The 18698-nt window shown below is 41.6% G+C and overlaps 1 protein-coding gene across 1 annotated transcript in view; it reads right to left on the minus strand.

Moving 5' to 3' along the window:
* Nucleotides 1–18698, minus strand: part of LOC137439429 (inositol 1,4,5-trisphosphate-gated calcium channel ITPR1) — a 371962-nt gene that overhangs the window by 88861 nt on the left and 264403 nt on the right. Inside the window, exons 38-45 of the mRNA XM_078767929.1 lie at nucleotides 16937–17057; nucleotides 16187–16377; nucleotides 14787–14979; nucleotides 12507–12751; nucleotides 11463–11663; nucleotides 8736–8846; nucleotides 3448–3543; nucleotides 1542–1655 (exon numbers count right to left, since the gene is read on the minus strand). Coding sequence (XP_078624055.1) covers nucleotides 1542–1655; nucleotides 3448–3543; nucleotides 8736–8846; nucleotides 11463–11663; nucleotides 12507–12751; nucleotides 14787–14979; nucleotides 16187–16377; nucleotides 16937–17057 — 1272 coding nt within the window. The remainder of the gene's footprint in view (nucleotides 1–1541; nucleotides 1656–3447; nucleotides 3544–8735; nucleotides 8847–11462; nucleotides 11664–12506; nucleotides 12752–14786; nucleotides 14980–16186; nucleotides 16378–16936; nucleotides 17058–18698) is intronic.

Below are 18698 nucleotides of genomic sequence, written 5' to 3' on the forward strand. Positions count from 1 at the left end.
CTTTTTCTTCTTCACGATTAGCCGTTAGCCGGTGGCTGATGGTTGGGTTGCCAGAAATTGAACGAGGTTTTTCCGAAATACCCGAGTGTAAATTGGGCCTATAAAATGTCGTCACATTAAATTGTAACACCTGAGCGGTGAATCAAGCACCTGTATCGGCCTGCCGGCGATTGATCTCACCTTGCCAAAACCCCTCCTTTCCCCCTCCACCGGGGAGGGGCATCGAAATAGCACAGACACAGTACGGACACAGCACGAACACGGCGGTGGGACAAGACAGGGCACGACGGCGGGATATGACACAGTACGACTACAGACACAAATGGCGTCCCAGAGAAGTATGCAATGGGATGACCCTGTAATATACAGGACATCGGGTCAGCCTACTACGATGGGACAAAGCATTCATCGCCCATTTGGTGTGCCTGTGCGGTGTCTGTGCTGAGTCATGCCCATGTCGTGTCCGTATCGTGTCTGTTCTGTGTCATGCCATATTTCTTCTGGAGTAATATAACATTTATCAACTAATACCAAATCCCTGATAAACCACCAATTGAACGGAAAAACAAAGCCTACCAATCTGTATTGAACAAGCGAGCGGGAATTTTTTTCATCTGCACTACTGACACCGCCATCTTCATTAACACCAACTTTGTCTGAATCACTCACACAAGGCTCAAACCAAAACGGCGTTTTGTCTCCAATAGTTTCTTCAAAGTCACACTGATCACTATCAACATACTGAGAACCGTTGCTAATGACGTTGGAATAAGTATTGGAATTACCACCTTTTGAGGCCATTTTTCCCCGCAGAGCAGGGTTGGCCTTTTTCGGGCACCATGGTCCCCTTTTTGAAACAATGTTTTATGGTCGGATGCCCTTCCTGCCGCCAACCCTGTTAGTTGCCTCTTGCGGCACACAGGGAATTACCAGTGAACTGGTACTTAATTTGCCGACCTCAGAAGGAATCCGAGCTCAAAATACATTGTTCGCCTTGCAAAGCTGCCATTTGGATCAAGGTGAGTTCATAGTGTGACATCACTGGCCAAATCGAAAAATCGACACTTTGGGCCTTTTTCGACCCTTTGTGATTAGCATAAAGGAATTTCAAAAACAGTTTCCCTTCAAATTAGACTGTGATTAATGATTTTCAATAGTTTTCAGAAAAAAATAATTTGTGTTTGGGTTCCCCTGAAAAAATAGCTCAGGCACGAACACATTATTGCTGTCAAAATCTGTCAGTCCTTAACATGCATCTGGCACTACGACTGAAATTTCACCTCTTAAGTCCTATTTTCTGAAAAGCCTTCCTTCTTTTAAAGTACATTTTGATTAAGCTTCGAAATGAAAAGCACTGCATAAAAAATTGATTGATTTACACTTATTTTGATTGAATATCTGTATTCAAACCTGGAACTTACATATGCACCTTACTTACCTACCTTATTAAACCTTTTGGTTTCATCATGAAACCAACAATGTGTAAATGAATCTCAGAGTAGTTGAGTAAATTCTTCATATAATTTATCAGTGTGACTGACCTGGTGCGCAAGGACGTAAATGTTATGGCCAACATCATGTGGAGATACTCCTTGGTCATCACCACCCTCTACTCTCTCCACCCCTTGCTCGTAGGCTCTCTTAATCAACTCCACCTGTGCAGGGAAGAAGCAATTTAGTATTTGAACTACAGTTTAGGTCCACAATGAAACAACCCTCAGAAATATTTGACTAACATATCAGTTAATTATGTAACCATCTAAAAAAAAGGCCTTCACATGTTTCCACTGCTATAACTCAGCAAAATCCAAGCTGATACCCATCTGTATTATCTAGTTAATATACTCCATTGGACAATGCTCAGACTTCATCGACTGGTAATCATACTATAATGGAGCAAATGTTTGTGTGTTTGTCTGTCCAGACTCTCACACACATATAGGTGGCCAGAATGAATATGATGTTCTCCACAAAGTATAAGGACGAGAATAGATGTATCAAATTTTTTAAGTATCTCCTTTATTTCTAAATGTTTTTCATGGTGTACCGTATCTAATTTGTGTTGAAATTTTCGATATTTTCTTTTTCTAAAATTCAGATAAATTTTTCTTTCTTTAACAAGTGACAAATGACCACACTGTGGTCACAACCTGCGACACAAAAAAGATTAAATGCACACCAAAGTTGATGGGGAAAACTTTCAAAAATAACACATAAACTGAGTAGACAACTTTCACCAAGTGGTGATACAGTTTTTCATAATCAGTAAAGCACATTTTACTCAGGTGGTGAGGAGGTAACAAAAGATGCATGCGGTATGCATCATGAGTAACACTCGATTGAAACAAACCTGATGAAAATTAGATTTTAAACAAAACAAGTCAGGAGACGACGATGGTTCACGAGCGAGTGGTATTCAATGACAAAGGAAGGAATATAACCGAAACAGGCCTGGACAGGCCAGGCCCGTAAATGTCAAAACGAAGGTTACTGACCTTGAAATGAGATAGAAAATAATGTATAATCAGTTATGAGGTTAGTTAGCTACGCAATACCGAAAATTCGGTGAAAAATGAAATGAAAAAAAAAAAAAAAATTGAAAAATCGAGCTCCGTGAGGCTAGACACATGACATTGGCCTAACCAAATATCGAAACCCCTGTCAGATTCCACCAAACCCCTCGGAGAAGATGTAGCTTGAACTCGATTACCCCAAAAAGACATCTTTTTCGGGTGTGGCTCCACCCACAATGGGCGCAATACGCCCACTCTAGGCAGGACACAACTAGATCATGATATCAACCTCCCACCCAAGTTTCATCAAGATCGAATGATATCATCGGGTAGTTATGCTGCGTACAGACAGACACACACAGACACACACACACACAGACAGATGCACACACATGACGAATATAGTGGTCACTTGATAACTCGTGAACCAATTACTTCAAGAATGGCTTTAGGGAGGTGGGGCTCGATTAAAGCTTACTGATAATTTTATTCGACATACGATTGCATTTTCCAGGATCCCTCATCGCAAGTAACACTCGATTTAAACAATCTCTGAAAATCGGATGATTTTGTTTTTTTACAAAAATTACCTACAGTAATAGCTTTAGGGGCTAACCCCCGCTCTAGCAGGGAAAATGGCCTTAAAATGCATGTTGTTGTGTGTGTTGTGGTAATAGCTTTAGGGAGGTGTGTGTATGTGCCATGGGTCCTCAAAAGTTCTCACTATACATTTATAAATATTTCCTGATATAAATATAGGTTAAGATATACAATAGACAAGTGAAATGTGCAAACGTCCACTAGCAAATTGCATGGAGGCCTGTTCATAGAAACACAAACCAAGGTAAACACAAAGGAAGCCAATCATGTGCAGATAATTTATTTTTATCATAACGTAAAGGAAAGGAAGGCTGACTTCAGACAGTGTGCTTACAAGCTCACGAGGGCGCATATTGAAGATGATCCGCTCAGCATTCTCGCTGTCATGGCGGCTCTCGACAATGGCCAAAAGGAGCTTGGAAGCGTTATTCTGGGTAACGCAACAATGTGTTAGCCATGGACACTTTCAATATATTCACATCTCAAAAAATTTCCTTTACTCTTCAAGAAACCAAAAGAACCATGAAGAAACCAAACAGAACAAATACCATAAGAAAACTAGAGCAATGCGACTGTGTTGCCAATATGCCTCCGCATAGTCCCACAACGGGTAGATGCCCTCATTCACTGTCCTAAAAATAAACAAGTTTGATTTAAATCCCTTCAGCTGTTTTCAAGTATCACATTTTTACCCGACATGACAGGTTTCACATCGATCGGTGAAGCAGTTTCAGAGAATGATTTTTTTTTAAATATCGGCTTTCAAGCTAATATGGCTGCCACACCACGTGACATATAACCTTAAAAATGTACACTCTGCATATGTATGGGTAGGGGATCACGTCTGTGAAGTTTCGAGTTTATCGGATAAGGTTCGTTTCTCTATCCAAGATGGCTGCCAAATCATGTGACCTACAACATAATCATTTTCAAACTATATGTAACAATGGTGTTAGATGATATTTGTAAAATTTCGCATCGATTGGGTAAGCGGTTTCAGAGATATAATTATTTAATATTTTCCTTCAATTCAATATGGCTGCCACACCATGTGACCAATGATGTTTACATGATCATCTTTTAATCGACATGCCGAGTCAATGACACATGTAAAGTTTCGAGTAAATCTATTTGGTGGTTTGGGAGAAGATGTTTTTTTAAAGGTTTTAGGTTAAATCCAAGATGGCTGCCAAACCATGTGATCTATGATGTCATAAAAAAAAAATTCAATGTAAAAAAGGTCATAGATCATGTGCATGCAATTTCAGATTTTTAGGATAAGTAGTTTGATTGAGGCTTTTTTGGCTGGTATACCACTTCACCTTCATTATGTCATCATTATCATGCTTTTGTTCCCCATTGGGAGTACTTGACAATGTGCCAAGTTTCAAATTTTTCCATTCAGCAGTTTCCGAGAAATAAGTTTTTAATTATCTCTCTTTAATCCAAGATGGCTGCCATACCATGTGACCTATGATGTCACAATTATCATAAAAACCATTCTGCATGGGTGCCACTCCTACCTTGAAAGTTTTGTCTCAATCTGACAGGTGGTTGCTGAGAAAAACGAGGCTTAGCCCACGGACGGACAACTCTAAAACATAATGCCTCCGGCCACCTTTGGGGGCGGAGGCATAAAAACCCGAATGGTGACTCAAACAGTACCAATGCAGCCTTTAATTCACAACTATTTACTCGATTTCGATTTCCAAAGTTTTGCCTTTAACTACAACAACAGATCCAAACCTGTCACCAACACTTTCAAAGTTTGGTAGATATATGGTAAAATAACATTTCATGTTTTATAAATTTCTCCTGGCCTGATTTGTCAATAAGTTTGAGTTTTTCATGTCCTATTTTCAACATTGGCATGACTTGGTGTCTTCCATGTCATAAAAAAAACATAACCGACATTTCATTTGGAAGGCCCAATGTGTTGGAAATGCCACACGCCTTGAAGTCCAGTTTGCAGAGGTTGACTGCTCACGAAAATTAAATCCCCTTCACATTCTTTTATGGTGTCAAACCCTTCCGTGTCAGTACCCTCTCCCACATCTCCTACAAGCCCACGTCCTTTCAACCTCACCCCTTCTATGTGTCCCCCTCTTCAGCATCCCTTCACTTCACGTCCCCTCTTTCTGTATCCCCTCTCACACCATCCTTTCAAAGCTTCACCATAACCCCACCCCCTCAAAGCTTCCTCTCACCCACCCCTCTTCACTTCCCCCTCGTGCCATACCCTCCACAGCTCCCCCACCACCCACCATCCCACACACTCCCAAGCCTCCTCCCAGGTTCCTCACTACGTGAACCTCAAACATTTGAGGTCTCCGCTCCAACCAGACAGGCCTCTCAATCCAGACAGCTGTTAATAAACCGGACATCATCTGTTTAACAGAATCCTTCCTCCCAAAGGATGTCCTCGACTCCTTGGTGTCTATCCGCAGATATTATCTCCTCTGATTTTATAGGACTGAACCTTGTCCTGGTGGCAGAGTTGAACTTTACATTAATGAATCAATTTCTCACTGTCCATGTATTGATCTTACACCTCCCAAATCCAAGGAGTACCATTGGCTGCGACTTCCCCTCAACTTTCACCTCTTATTTGTCTATGTGTTGTACCGTCCTTCCAAGAGTGATGACTCAATATACATCTACATCTCTCTCTTTCCCCATCAAAATGCAAACATGCAAACAGGCTGGGTGTTGGTACCTCTCTCACCAGCCATGTTACTCTGCAAAGGACTTCTGTGACTCCATGGGACTGACTCAATCTGTGAATCTTCCAACCTAGATTTTTCCTAATGGCAAATGATCCCTTCTGGACTTGGTGATGACAAACTTTCACAACAATATCTCCTGCTCTTCCTCTGTTCCAATTGGTTCATCTGATTATATGCTTGTGAGAGTTAACATCTCCCTTGCTATTCTCAGAGAGCTCCCTCAGTGCTGGCGAGTCTGGTAGTTCACTCAGGCAGATTGGCAGGGATTGCAAGCAGCCATATCAGTTCGGGACTGGTCTCCTATACCAATCAACCCTGATCATAACTGGAAATTCTTCCACAAAAACCTGCTCTCTCTCTCATGTACAGATTCATCCCATCTCGTCTTCAGTTATCCTACCCTTCTTCCCACCCATGGTACACTGAATCCTGTGGCGTGGCAGTTGCTCTGAAACAACTTGCCTTCTCTTCTCTCTTCCTATAAAGCAAACCCAATGGAAGGCAATCTCAGAAACATTTCATAAATCCTGCAACATGTTTGTGTCCACTCGCAGGAGAGCCAGAAAACAACATCTGTACAACCTGAATATTGAACTTTCAAACTTGTCTCCCTCTTCTAAATCCTGGTGGAACCTTGTTAAGTCTGTCTCTGGAGTGTGCTCCCACTCCTCCCTCACCCCAAATAGCACCACAGCACCACATTCATCAAGAGGCCTCAATTTTGAATTTGCTTCCAAATGTTGTGTCACCACTCAACAACCCCTCACTCTGTTACCAACACTACCCAGTCACTCCCAACTGCTCCTGTGTCTTTGCACCTGACAGGGTGAAAAAGGTTTTGGCAACCCTCGACTCTGATTTTCAATGTGACTGGACGGCATAATTTGATGTGCCCTAAAAAAAATCTGCTCTGCTGCTCTTGCAGTTCCTCTTTCTGCTGTTTTCCCCCCATCATTTGCCCTAGATGATCTTCCATCTCCTTGGAATTCAGCCGACATCACCAGAATACGTAACTAGAACGGCATTCGGTAGGGCACATACCGCCATCAGGCTGAACAGTTTATGTATATCAACATAATAGGCAGAACAGTATATCTCCTGCTTCGCACTCGTCCCGCAAGTGGCAGTTTATGTTTTGTATCCCACTGACAGGCCAGATCTGCATTCGAACCTTAACCAAAAAGCTCATCGACTTCTTATTTTCACCGACCCATCTCATCCACCAAGTTTCACCATACCCCATCAACAACTTTTGTAATATCATGCTACACACCGTTTTGGCCTCATATCTCAAAAGTGAAGAATCGCTTAAGAATTTAAAAAAAAAAAATAGAAAATTATTGTATCCGGATCCGGATTCGGATCTTCACCAAAATCGAATCATTTCATCCTTTTCACACACCAAACCTGTTCACTAAGTTACGTCTGAATCTGTCTATTACGTTTTGAGATATCATGCTCACAAACAGAGGAAATAGGGGTGAAAACATGACCTCTGTCCATCTTCGGTTGCAGATGTAAAAAACGTTGCAAAAACCAATCCCCTTAACTACAGACAGATTAGCTTATTTCCAATAATCAGTAATATAATGGAATCCATCATCACAGTTGATATGAAATCCTTCCTTTTCTCCAACGGCCTCTCATATCTCCAATTCACATCTGTATTCTGCATTCAATTCTGTATTCTGTATTCAATTCTGTATTCGACATGGTGCTTCTACTCTCCCAACAATGGATGGAGGCCACCAATGTCAGGCATGAGATCAGGGCCATCCCTCGAGACATACCTCAAGCTTTCAATAAAGTCTGGCATCCTATCTTGCTCTCCAAACTCTCTGCCTATGTATAGAATCCAAAGCAAATTCCATTGTTGGGTTACTGACTTCCTCTGCTCTCGTAGCCAACTTGTGGCTCTCAGTGGAATCCTTTCATCTCTCCCTGTCAAGCCTGGAGTGCCCCAAGGCAGTGTTCTGGGCCCAGTCCTATTCATAATCTTCATCAATGATCTCTCTGACTTCCTAGAACAACCCCTTTAACTATTTGCTGATGACTTCATCCTTTGCCATGGCATCCCTCATCCTTCAGATAGGCAGTAGTGTCTTCCCTCACTTCAGATCTTGACAAAATTACAAGCTGGTCAAACACTTGGAATATGTCTTTCAATTTAAATCCTGACAATTCTTACTCTCACTCTCTCTCCCAAAGTACCACCTGGCAAACAGTCCCATTTACTTTCTTAATAATCCTCTTGAGGAAATTCAGTCACTCAAACATCTGGTCTCACTATCGGCCATGATCTTTTTTGGGCAAACTACATTTCAAAGTTGACTCCAAAGCCAGCTGCCGACTGGGCATCCTCCATCATACAAAGTCCTTCCTTCATCATACAAAGTACTTCCTTGGGACACCTGAACTATCCATCTACAAGGCCTTCATCCACAGCTTGGTGGAGTACTGCTTCCGCCCTACCCCCTCGGCTGGCACTCCTGACTCTCACTTTGCTCAGCTTGATGCCATGGAAACCAAGGCCTTCAATATCTTTTTTTCTGGAGTGTGCATTTTAAAGCAAGTGGCAGAGCTCCTCTCTGTCTTCTGTACTCAGTCCCTGTTGAAGGATAGCCAGCTCTTTACTCTGTGTTTTCTTGATTACAACTGACTTTCAATACCCGTTATACACCGTGTTAAAGCACATTCTACTTTGCATTATTGGAAAATATGGACATGCAGTTTGGGAAGGTTCATTTCAAAGTTTAGGGTGTGCTGTCCTAAACTTTTTCGGAAAATAGTGAGGATGAGATAATATTATTTTATACTTTAGTGAAACACCTCATATACCAACAATGTTGCACCAACTACAAAGACCAAATATGTGATTATATTAACTATCTATTACCTTGAGTTGCAAAACAAGATCCATGTGTTCTCTGCCGAGCGGGTTGATATCGTTGAGGATAAGTGCAATGATGATGTCGATACCATTTGACTCATGTGTGGCAATACAGTTCTGCAAGATAAATAAAGAATTGTGAGAATATGGGAAGTAAACACAATACCTCTCTCATTTGCTTTCATATAATTTTACCGTTTGGAGACCCTAAGAATGAGGCTGCCTGAGTACAGACAACAAGCTTATATTTTTACCTGCGACGTGTCGCAGGTCTACAAGTGCTCCGCATGGTTGTTGTTGTTGTTTTTGTTGTTGTTGTGGTGGTTCTTGTTGGGCACTCATTGGTCGATTTTTGAAATGTGCACTCATTGGTCAGACAACTGCCAGACCCAACCCACATTTGTCGATTAACTTCGCCCACCATGGCACCCAGATGATAGAACAGCCCCATTTTGGGGTTAAACAATCCATGACCCGTGTGACGAATCAGCTCAGTCTGGTATAGCCGTGGGGAGGGTGACATGGATGAGAGGTGTCAAATTAATCTTTTAATAGCGGATTAAATGTGTTTCCCAATCGTGCTGTTCATCTTTTAAGAGTGCTTTAAATGCATGGTTATCAACCGGCCCATTACCGGATTTTGTCGTAGGTTGTGACCACAGTGTGGTCATTCTTGTTACTTAAAGGGAGATGGTATTATTGTTCACAATATAGCCGAGAGTTACAGTGGACAAGAGCTCTTCACTTGCTTTACCTTTTTTCTGCCACTTTCACCATTCTCTGCTTATTTTGGTGTTGTTTTTTGCAAAAATGCTTTAATTTGTTTCGATTGTAACCCGACACAAATAGTCCAGTTGATATGAATGTTTAAAATGGTTAATCTTGTTCGTATGCAGCACAAAGCTGTGTGCATCATTGGCTGAGGGTGCGGCTGTGCTGCTGATGCAATGCCCTCTGCTGGTTAGCACAGGGATTTGTAATTTGTTTAGGGTGCAGCGATAGTTTGCCTGCTCTTTGTGAATTACACCGTTGGATCTTTAACGTCCACCAACTAATACCAGCAGACAGGATGCCCATCCAAGGGACAGCACACACACTGATGAATCACACTGCCTCTGAAACACCAGGATGGCAGTTTATAGCTGGGTCGAGATTCAAACTTTGGCTAGACAGCTTAAAGGCAAGTGTGCATACCTCTCAGCCATCCTGTCAGCCTAAAATGGTTAATATAACAGCTGCTATTCTTCATGTCAATGTAGTCACACAGAGATAAAAACTGATTATACACACTAGACAAACTCAATTTTTCAGAATAAGTGTTATTAATATGGCAAAACGGCCTTTTGAAAATCTCAAAAAAGGTGTTTGTATGTTCTCTTGCTATGATGATAGCTTAACTCGAATGGGCAGCTGGAAAATGGATACAGCACATTAATACCTCAGTAAGGAAATAATTACCACCGATAATTGTTGGTTTTTAACTGACAATATTTGATTGCAAGGATATTTGATTGCAACACATGTACATTGATCATCAAAATAGGCACAACAGTTTCCTTTAAGTGCTTTCCTAGGGCTGGGCCACCGTCAGTTGACATCCCTCTACGCAGGGTTTTGACGGAAACCGTTCATGTTCATGGACACTAGTTTATTGCACTATGGGCCTAAATGACGCATGATAAAGCATCATCTAGTACACATATGTCCCTGTGCTTCCTGAACCCTCTTCCTTGACCAGTCAAGGTTTCTCAGTGTATTTCCACGTTGATGAATCTGTAAAAGATAAAATTTCCCCTGCATCTTAGTTATCTCTCATTCTACGTACATTTTGTTAAAGCATCGTTATCTTTCCAAGTAGCAAGAAACAACTTCCTTTTAGCCCCTTTTTAATAACCATTTAGTGGGATTGGCGGAACTGCTTTCAGCAGCATTTTAGTCGAATCCCAAGATAGTTGAGAGCAATCATGAATTAACCACAAACTATGGACTGCCACCATATCTTGTTTCTCCACCTCTTTATCAGAAATTATTTACAAACCTAAAAACACCATGCCTATTGAACTTCTAGTCCTCGCCATCAGCTGTGACCTCTCCTCTGCCACGAGAATAGCAAAGCAGGCCTGAAAGGCCAGCCACAGACTGTCTTTACTTGAAAAACCAGAATTACACTCCTTGTATATAAGCCCCTTGTCTGTTAGCCCATTGTCTCCCTTATTGTTGGGGCTACATGCATCACACATATGCCTCTCTTGGATATTATATGGAATCTAAAGTTCTCAACATTATTGGAATCTCCCACGATGAGGCCAAAATACAAGGTATACTGCTTTCATTTGGCAGACATGTTGGTGTCCACTCAGTATTTTTACACCTCTCGTCTGGATTTAACTCCCTATGCTCTCTCTCAGCCCAACGACCCTTCCTAAATCCCAACAATTACAGGATGTAAACATTCTTGTGGTAATCCAGTTCTGGTTAAAACTCCAAAACCAGGCTGACTGCTTCCTGCCTCAAGAGGCTGTGTTTGTTACCCCAATTTACCCTTCCAAACAACCCCTCTTACTTGCAGGTTGCAGTGTTTCCTCCTCTCCTCTCTATCCTCTTTGTTCATGCTCTTGCTTGTGTCCAATAGTTACCTCGCTGCCCGACTGCGTTTCATACCCTCGGTCACATTGCTATTGCATGAGCCTCAATCTTGTAGAGGAAAATTATATATCCATTGAAAACCCTAACCTGGTTCTCATGGCAGGGTCCTTGGCAGTACTCTGTGAGGCTTTCCAAGGTTTGCTTGACAAGGCCCACATTCCGGACATTGATGTAAAGGCCCAGCAGACCCAGACCACCTGTAGTACTCCCACAGATGCAATCCAGAAACTTCAGTGTCTCGCATACCAGGTTGTAGTTCGTCTTGTTGTTTTGGTTTCGTAGGTAGTTCTAAAATAAAAATAAAAATGGGGAGCGGGCAATGTTAACAAAAAACATAAATTCACTCAATTACTATCCTGTGCTAGCTTGCTTCATAAGCAGAAAGTGATTGTGTTTCTGTATTTTTTAAGGTTTCACTTGATAGTTAATGTCTTGGAGCTTATTGTGCATGCACAACTGCGGGGGGCTGGGGGGGGGGGTTGGGGGGAAGGTAAGGTGAGGCGAGGTAAAAATAAAGAAAAGAAAGGTTAAGGAAGTTAGTAAGTGAGGGATAAAAATGATGAGTGGATACAGGAATGAGAAGTTAGGGAAGGGTAATATACAGGAAATATGAAGGTAGGGATTGAGAGAGAGGGAGGTGGTCAAAACTGTAATTAGGTCTTCTCATCTCGATTCTTGAAGAGATAAACTTCTAACATGGGTCGTGATGTCCAGATGTCTGTCTGTCCGTTAACGTTTTCCTATTTGTGCTGCTCCTCCCTTATCACCCAGCTGATTGTTCTGAAACTTGACACATGAATGGAAGACAGTATCCCACACAATCGCTTGGGCTTCAATGTTTCGATTTCAGATCATGGGGGCTCCCAGGAGAAGGGTGGGGGAGGTGGGATTAACCCCCAAAATTTGGATCCCTACGCGTCTCTTATTTACCAGCTGATTGCTCTGAAACCGGATGCAGCTCTTCTACTTGCTCGTCCACAGGGATCACTCAGTGTTAGATTTTTCATTTTGGTATTTTTTAAATTATAGATCATTGGTGCTTTGGTGGTGGGAGGATTACCCCCTGAAACTTTTATCCACTGAAAAAGTTTAAAATAATAAGTAGATGGTGCTTCATACACAGTAACAAACCTGTAGGTCCCTGTTGTGGTTCTCACAAAGCAGCTGTAGGAATCGAAGAATTGGACACATGATTGCAACAGCTCCACTAGTTTCTGCCACGTTCAGATCTCCTGCTCCCAAAGCTCCAAAGATTTCGTCAATACCAGCAGTATCTGACGAGCTATTATTCTCCCAGTCACCAGTATGTTTATGCTGTAGCATTTCGGTGGTATGGTCCAGAAGGTCCTCGGACAGAGATGAATGCACGGAATGGCCTGAAAGACATTCAACAAAGATAGAGGTATTGTGTGGGAATATAATAATTCACCAAAGTAGCATACAATTGTCATCTCATAAGTTACATAAACCCACCTACGGTACATAAACTTGGACAAACAATCTTACTATAATTCACCAAATGTCTGTCTGTCTGTCTGTCCGTTCGTTCGAAGGTACCGCAAAAACGGCTGAACCGATCGCAACGATATTTTGGGTGGGTAATCCTAGGACCCCCTGGAGTAAAATAGGCTATATTGTTTTTCCAATTTTTCCAAGTTTTCCAATTTTCCAAACACATTGGAATAATATTTACCGATATGAACAGTGATGTGGCTTTTGTTGAAATTCTACAAACCAGGAGAGAGTAGATCGACTCCTGACGAACTCTTCCTATATAAACGTGCGGCTCCGAAGTAACACGGCAGCGTGGGCAAAGCGACTGAGAAACAGGTGTAGCAGCCGCTTCAGTGTTACAGATTCGGCTCGCACTCTTCACACATAAACGTGCGACTGAGAAAGACGTGTAGCGGCCGCTTCCGTTTTGCAGAATTCAATCTTTTTTCAAAATGGGCACCAAGTACTGTTTAGATTTTGATGATTTGCGTGTGATATGATTCAACGGATGTTTATATGAATCGTATAAAATAAAAAAAGCCTTCAATTTCTGATATTTTGCCTTTTCATTTGGGCTTCCCAATTGAAGCTCCGCCCGTGGGGCGGGTACCATTGCTAGTTGATATAATAATATAGACAAGAATTATTCATGTCACATTATCCTGCATATGCATCCTCTTCCATGCACTTTCTCCAGGAGTGAAACAACCTCTATTAAAATAAACATGGAATCCTTCCTTCTGAAGTGTCCTTAATGCAGTGGATGTGGCTGAGTTTTCCTCCGGATGCAAAACATCCATTTTCCCCATAACTTGTTTTTCATTTTGGAGGATAAGTGGAGGTAACCTTGACTTAAATCCGGTGAATATGGTGGGTGGCATTCTCAAAACTTCTCACTCCCAGGACTCCAATAGGTTGCAACCATTACATTTTGCATGCGGTATAGCATCTTCATGGAGGAGGGTAGTGCTTAAAAGTCCTAGATGCCTTTTACATAACGAAGGTCTCAGGTGATGACACAAAACTCAATAGTAGTAGCCTATATCATTTGTTATGCTCCGTGGAACTGTCCAGTTTAGAAAAGTCCAATGTCGTGGTCATAAAAAATAAAGTGAAGTACCATGAAGAACGTGGTCGCTTGTTGGTATCGGCGATTCTTAAATGGGGGAAGTCAGTCCTCTGCACTCTACTGAACGAGACTTCAGTTTGGACTCGTAGTTGTGATGGCTGGTTTTATCTCCAGCAATGATACATTCCAAGGATAAAAACAGCAAATATGCTGTTGACACCGAGCAAGCCGGTTCAGTTTCTGCTCCTCCACAAGGACGTGTGGCACCCACTTGGCCATTACGTTTCCTTTCCCCGAGTTCCTCAGTGGCAGTGCGATGCTCTGTCGACTTTGTTACATATTTCCCACTCTGCCACAAGTTAGTCAAGTGTGATACACCGATCCTGAAGCAAGTGTTTGTTAAAACTGTTAAATTGTCTTCACATAGTCCACTGGACGGCCTGCCTAAATGCAGTCCATCATGCACGTCCATTGTTCTTCAAGAAACAATGGTACTCATCACTGGATACTTCTCACGAGCGGAAAAATGCGAAGAAGAATTGCAAAAAATTAATTATTAGAGGATATTATGTGCATTTTACTTCTTTTAAGTGAAGTTTCTGCCACAGCCAAGTCCGTCATACAAATGTCATTGTACAAATGTCATTGTTAAAATTTCTGAAACAAAAAGTGTGAGAAACTTGAAGATGTTTACCAGACATGCTCCAGTAAATAATGAGATACAAAGCAAGAAATTTTGCAATCACCGAAACTTTTAACATAAATTTAAAGAAAGTTCTGAGATTACATGATGGATGTCACACTTCCTGACATCCATATCACTGCGGTGTGCTTTAACTCTTCCTTACTTCTCCGTCGGCACTGCGATAGTGATGGCTCCTCGTAATCGATGCTACCCTCTTCGCTGCAAGCGGCTGCTTCACTTGTGCTCACAGACACCATCGCCCTAATCTGTTGCTGGGCTTCGCTCATCCGCTCGTAGAACACACGGAAGAAGTGCTCCGAATGCTTATCTTCTGTCAGACGGCGGTAAAACGAGCCCTGGAACGACAGTCAAAATTACCTTTGAGCAAACCTGAATCTTTCAAATAAGTGAACCCATGTGTAAATGTCCACCAAAACAGTATGATTAATTTTGACGTTATTGAAATAAAAACTCAGGTTGGAGAGCTCATAAGGACCCATAAGACATGATACTCAAGCGAAGTCGATGGTGCGCCATCGCAAATCCCCATGCTCCCCACCTAAAGCAAAGTTGAAAGATGGCAAAAGGTTCCACCAGGAATGACCTGACATCAAATTTTGCTAAAATATTTTTCCCCCATTTTGACCCCTGTGATCCTGAGTCCCCACCCTGAGGGGCATGAACCCGGGATCAAATTCAGTTAAATATTTCATGCGTGCCACAATGTTGATTGTGCCAGTCTTTGCAAATTTTTTTGTATTTGACCTTTTGAACCCACCTCAGTGGGCAGGGCCAAAAATGATACCGCTTTCGCACCTTCTTGCAATGTGGTGATCATAACTACAAAGTTTGGTGAATTTATGCACAACCGCTTAGGATGAGATAGCATGACAGACGGAGTCGATTACAATATCCCCTGTTTGTTTTTTTTCAAAAAGCATGGCAATAATAAAAATGAAATCGCTGTTTGCCCAACTTAGATGTGACAATCTGGCTTTCTTTCCATTTCATTCTACATGTTAAAATGAACCGAAAATTGAATTTGTAAAAAGGAGAATTAAAATCTGATCACAATCAAAATGTTCCCTTTACATTCTTATATTTAACAAAATACACCATGAAACAGTGAATGCAATGTCAGTGAATTCCACAGAAATCTCTGTGGAGGTGGCCGTGCCTTTTCCACAAGTGGCCATGAAACAAACACATTATATCACATCACGTGTTTTGGCAGGGAAACAAAGCCGCATGATTTGATAACATTTGATTCATGATAGGGCTAACTTTGTCTTCCGTCTTGCCACAGTGGGATAAAAAGAAAAAGAAAATCCCTGTGCCTTTCACAACCATCCTCGAATGAATGATTTGAAATTTCTTTATCAATCGCTTCATAAAAAGTGATGTGGAATTGTTTACTTTTGAGATCAAAAGCAGAACACTGATTGGCAGATAGTCATCATGCCTGACATTTATTTTATCAAGTGACCAGCAAACCATGCTACTATATATATCCATCTATTCAGTGATTTTTTTTAATGTAGAGAAAATGATGCATGATCTAACCTGGATGGTCGTATTTCCACCCTCAAGCAGTGCAATGCCAAGAAGCACACTCTCCTGAAAGATTCGATCACTGGTGGTCCCTATCACCAGATCCACAACAAGATCAGATGCTCCTTCCCGGTCCAGATGGCACTGGATGTCTGCGAGGCTGAGCTCAATCCGGTTGGGCAAGCCTGGTGTTGCTGTAATTCCTGATGCCACATAGGCCACAGGTGAAGGAATTAAAGGCCTTTGAACAAGCAGTTCATTAGTTAAGCACAAGGTAAGAAAATATACCTATTTGTTACGTATTCATGAGGGGAGGGAGTGAAGAATGGATCATTATTTAATTATGGGATAATATTAACTATGTATTAAGTACGTGTGATCAGGAGTGGGGAAGAGTGACAAAATAGAGAACAATAAAAGTTGAGAAAACGAAGGGTAGACTAAAGTAAAGAGGTGAGAGAAAGGAAAGGATGTGAATAAAAAAGTTTGACAGAAGGGTACGTGTAACGTGTAAGGAGTATTAGTCAGGTTCACTATGTTTTTTCGTTCAAAATTTTGGTAGATTAGCAAAACTATACATTTTTGGAATATTCAGAGCATGAGGAATCCAAAAATTTATGTTTACATTTGCATAGACACCTTTGCGAAAATGACACTCAGGACATGAACATGCTGGCAATACCAGCTTAGCACTACAATTCTCTTCAGAACAACATCCATTCCTGTCCATTTTTAACACACCGACAGTCAACTAGGTGATACCTCGTGTTGCACTTCCCGGATAGAGTGGTCCATTCATGTATGTCAAAGAACTTTCATGTCGACCATGTTGTCTCATTGCTCCATAGTACCTTACTAGGAGGTTCTGCCGTAAGGTTTCACCCTGCCAAATAAAGAAGGAAAAACATTTCAATTTGGACGGTGGAGGTTTTTTTTTCGCTTTGCATCGTAGATCAGCATTCCAATTTCTAATCCATGAATGTACAATGCCATGACTGTGTATTCTGTGGGGTAGAACGACACTCGGTAGAGCACATACCTCCACCACGCTTAACAGTTTATGTTTTGTATCCGACTGATAGGCCGGATGTGTATCTGGACCACAACCAAAATCGAATTGTATTGCTCTTGTTACCTAACCAACTCATCCACCTAGTTTTGTCATATTCCATCCACAACTTTTTCAGATATCATGCTATAAATCGTTTTTGGTCCCATCTCTCAATGATCCAGAATCACAATTTAAAAATTTAAAAATTCTTGAATCCGGATTGTGATCTTCACCAAAATTAAACTAATTCATCGTTGTCAAGCACCCAATCTGTCCACCATGTTTTGTCAAATTCCATTCAGAACTTTTTGAGATATCGTGCTATATATTGGTTTTAGCCCTATCACTCAATGGTGAATAAATCACTTAAAACATTTTTTCGGATCCATTTCCGGATCCGGATCCTCACCAAAATTGAATCAATTCGTCCTTGTCACACACCCTTACTTACAACAACACAACATGCATTTTAAGGCCATTTTCCCTGCTAGAGCGGGGGTTAGCCTTGCGGTCCCCATGACAATCTTCTCCATTTTGCCATATTTTCTGCATCTCTCCTTGTTAACCCCCTTGCCCGCATTTCTTCTTCCACCATCTTTAGCCAAGTCTTTCTCGGTCTTCCCCGTCCTCTACTTCCTTCTACATTCATTTCCATCACTCTTCTCAACCAGTCACTTTCATCCTTCCTCAACACATGACCAAACCATCTCAACCTGTTCCTCTTCACAGCATCCATCACAGGCTCTATTCCCATCATCTTTCGCAATTCATCATTTGTCTTCCTCTCTCTCAACGATATGACCCTTACCTATCCACCAAATTTCACCTGAATCTATCTACAACTTTTTGAGATATCCTGCTCACAAACAAACAAGCAGACAGACAAACAGACAAAGACAGACAGAAGACAGACAAGGACAAAAAAAACCCCAATCTTTTTCAATGAAAATTTCTAATTTGGAGATGAAGCAGAGAACTGTCAATTGAAGGAAGTATGGCACATCTGATACATCTACATATGAAACATTTATACCAAGACACAAATGTACAAACAAGTATGCACAGACACCACTGAGGTATTGCCCATTCAGTATACTGATACAGCTCCCGATATTGTATGCTTGACTTGGAATAGCCAGGGAGCGAAACAGAGCAAACGGAAACATCCTGTGAGAGGAATGTATATTTGCTGTTTTGACAGGCCCCTCACCCATCCCGGTGGTGGTGTTTCTGTCAATGTCAAAAGCTCCATTGGATATGCTGCTGCTACCCTCCCATATAATGGTTGGAGACCCTTAATCTAAATCAAGAGGTAAGAACCAACTCCCAAGTGACATATCTTTGGCATTCAAAACAGTCTAGTATCCTGCTCTGCTTGACAAGTTCGCTGCCTGCTGCATAAAAGGTTGTCTTCTTACCTACCTTTGATTTCCTCCACTGGTGTAGTCAACACATATTGCTCTCAATGGAACG

This window comes from Myxine glutinosa, chromosome 1 (assembly GCF_964187855.1).
Source record: "Myxine glutinosa chromosome 1, kmMyxGlut1.1, whole genome shotgun sequence".
Classification (NCBI taxonomy): domain Eukaryota; kingdom Metazoa; phylum Chordata; class Myxini; order Myxiniformes; family Myxinidae; genus Myxine; species Myxine glutinosa.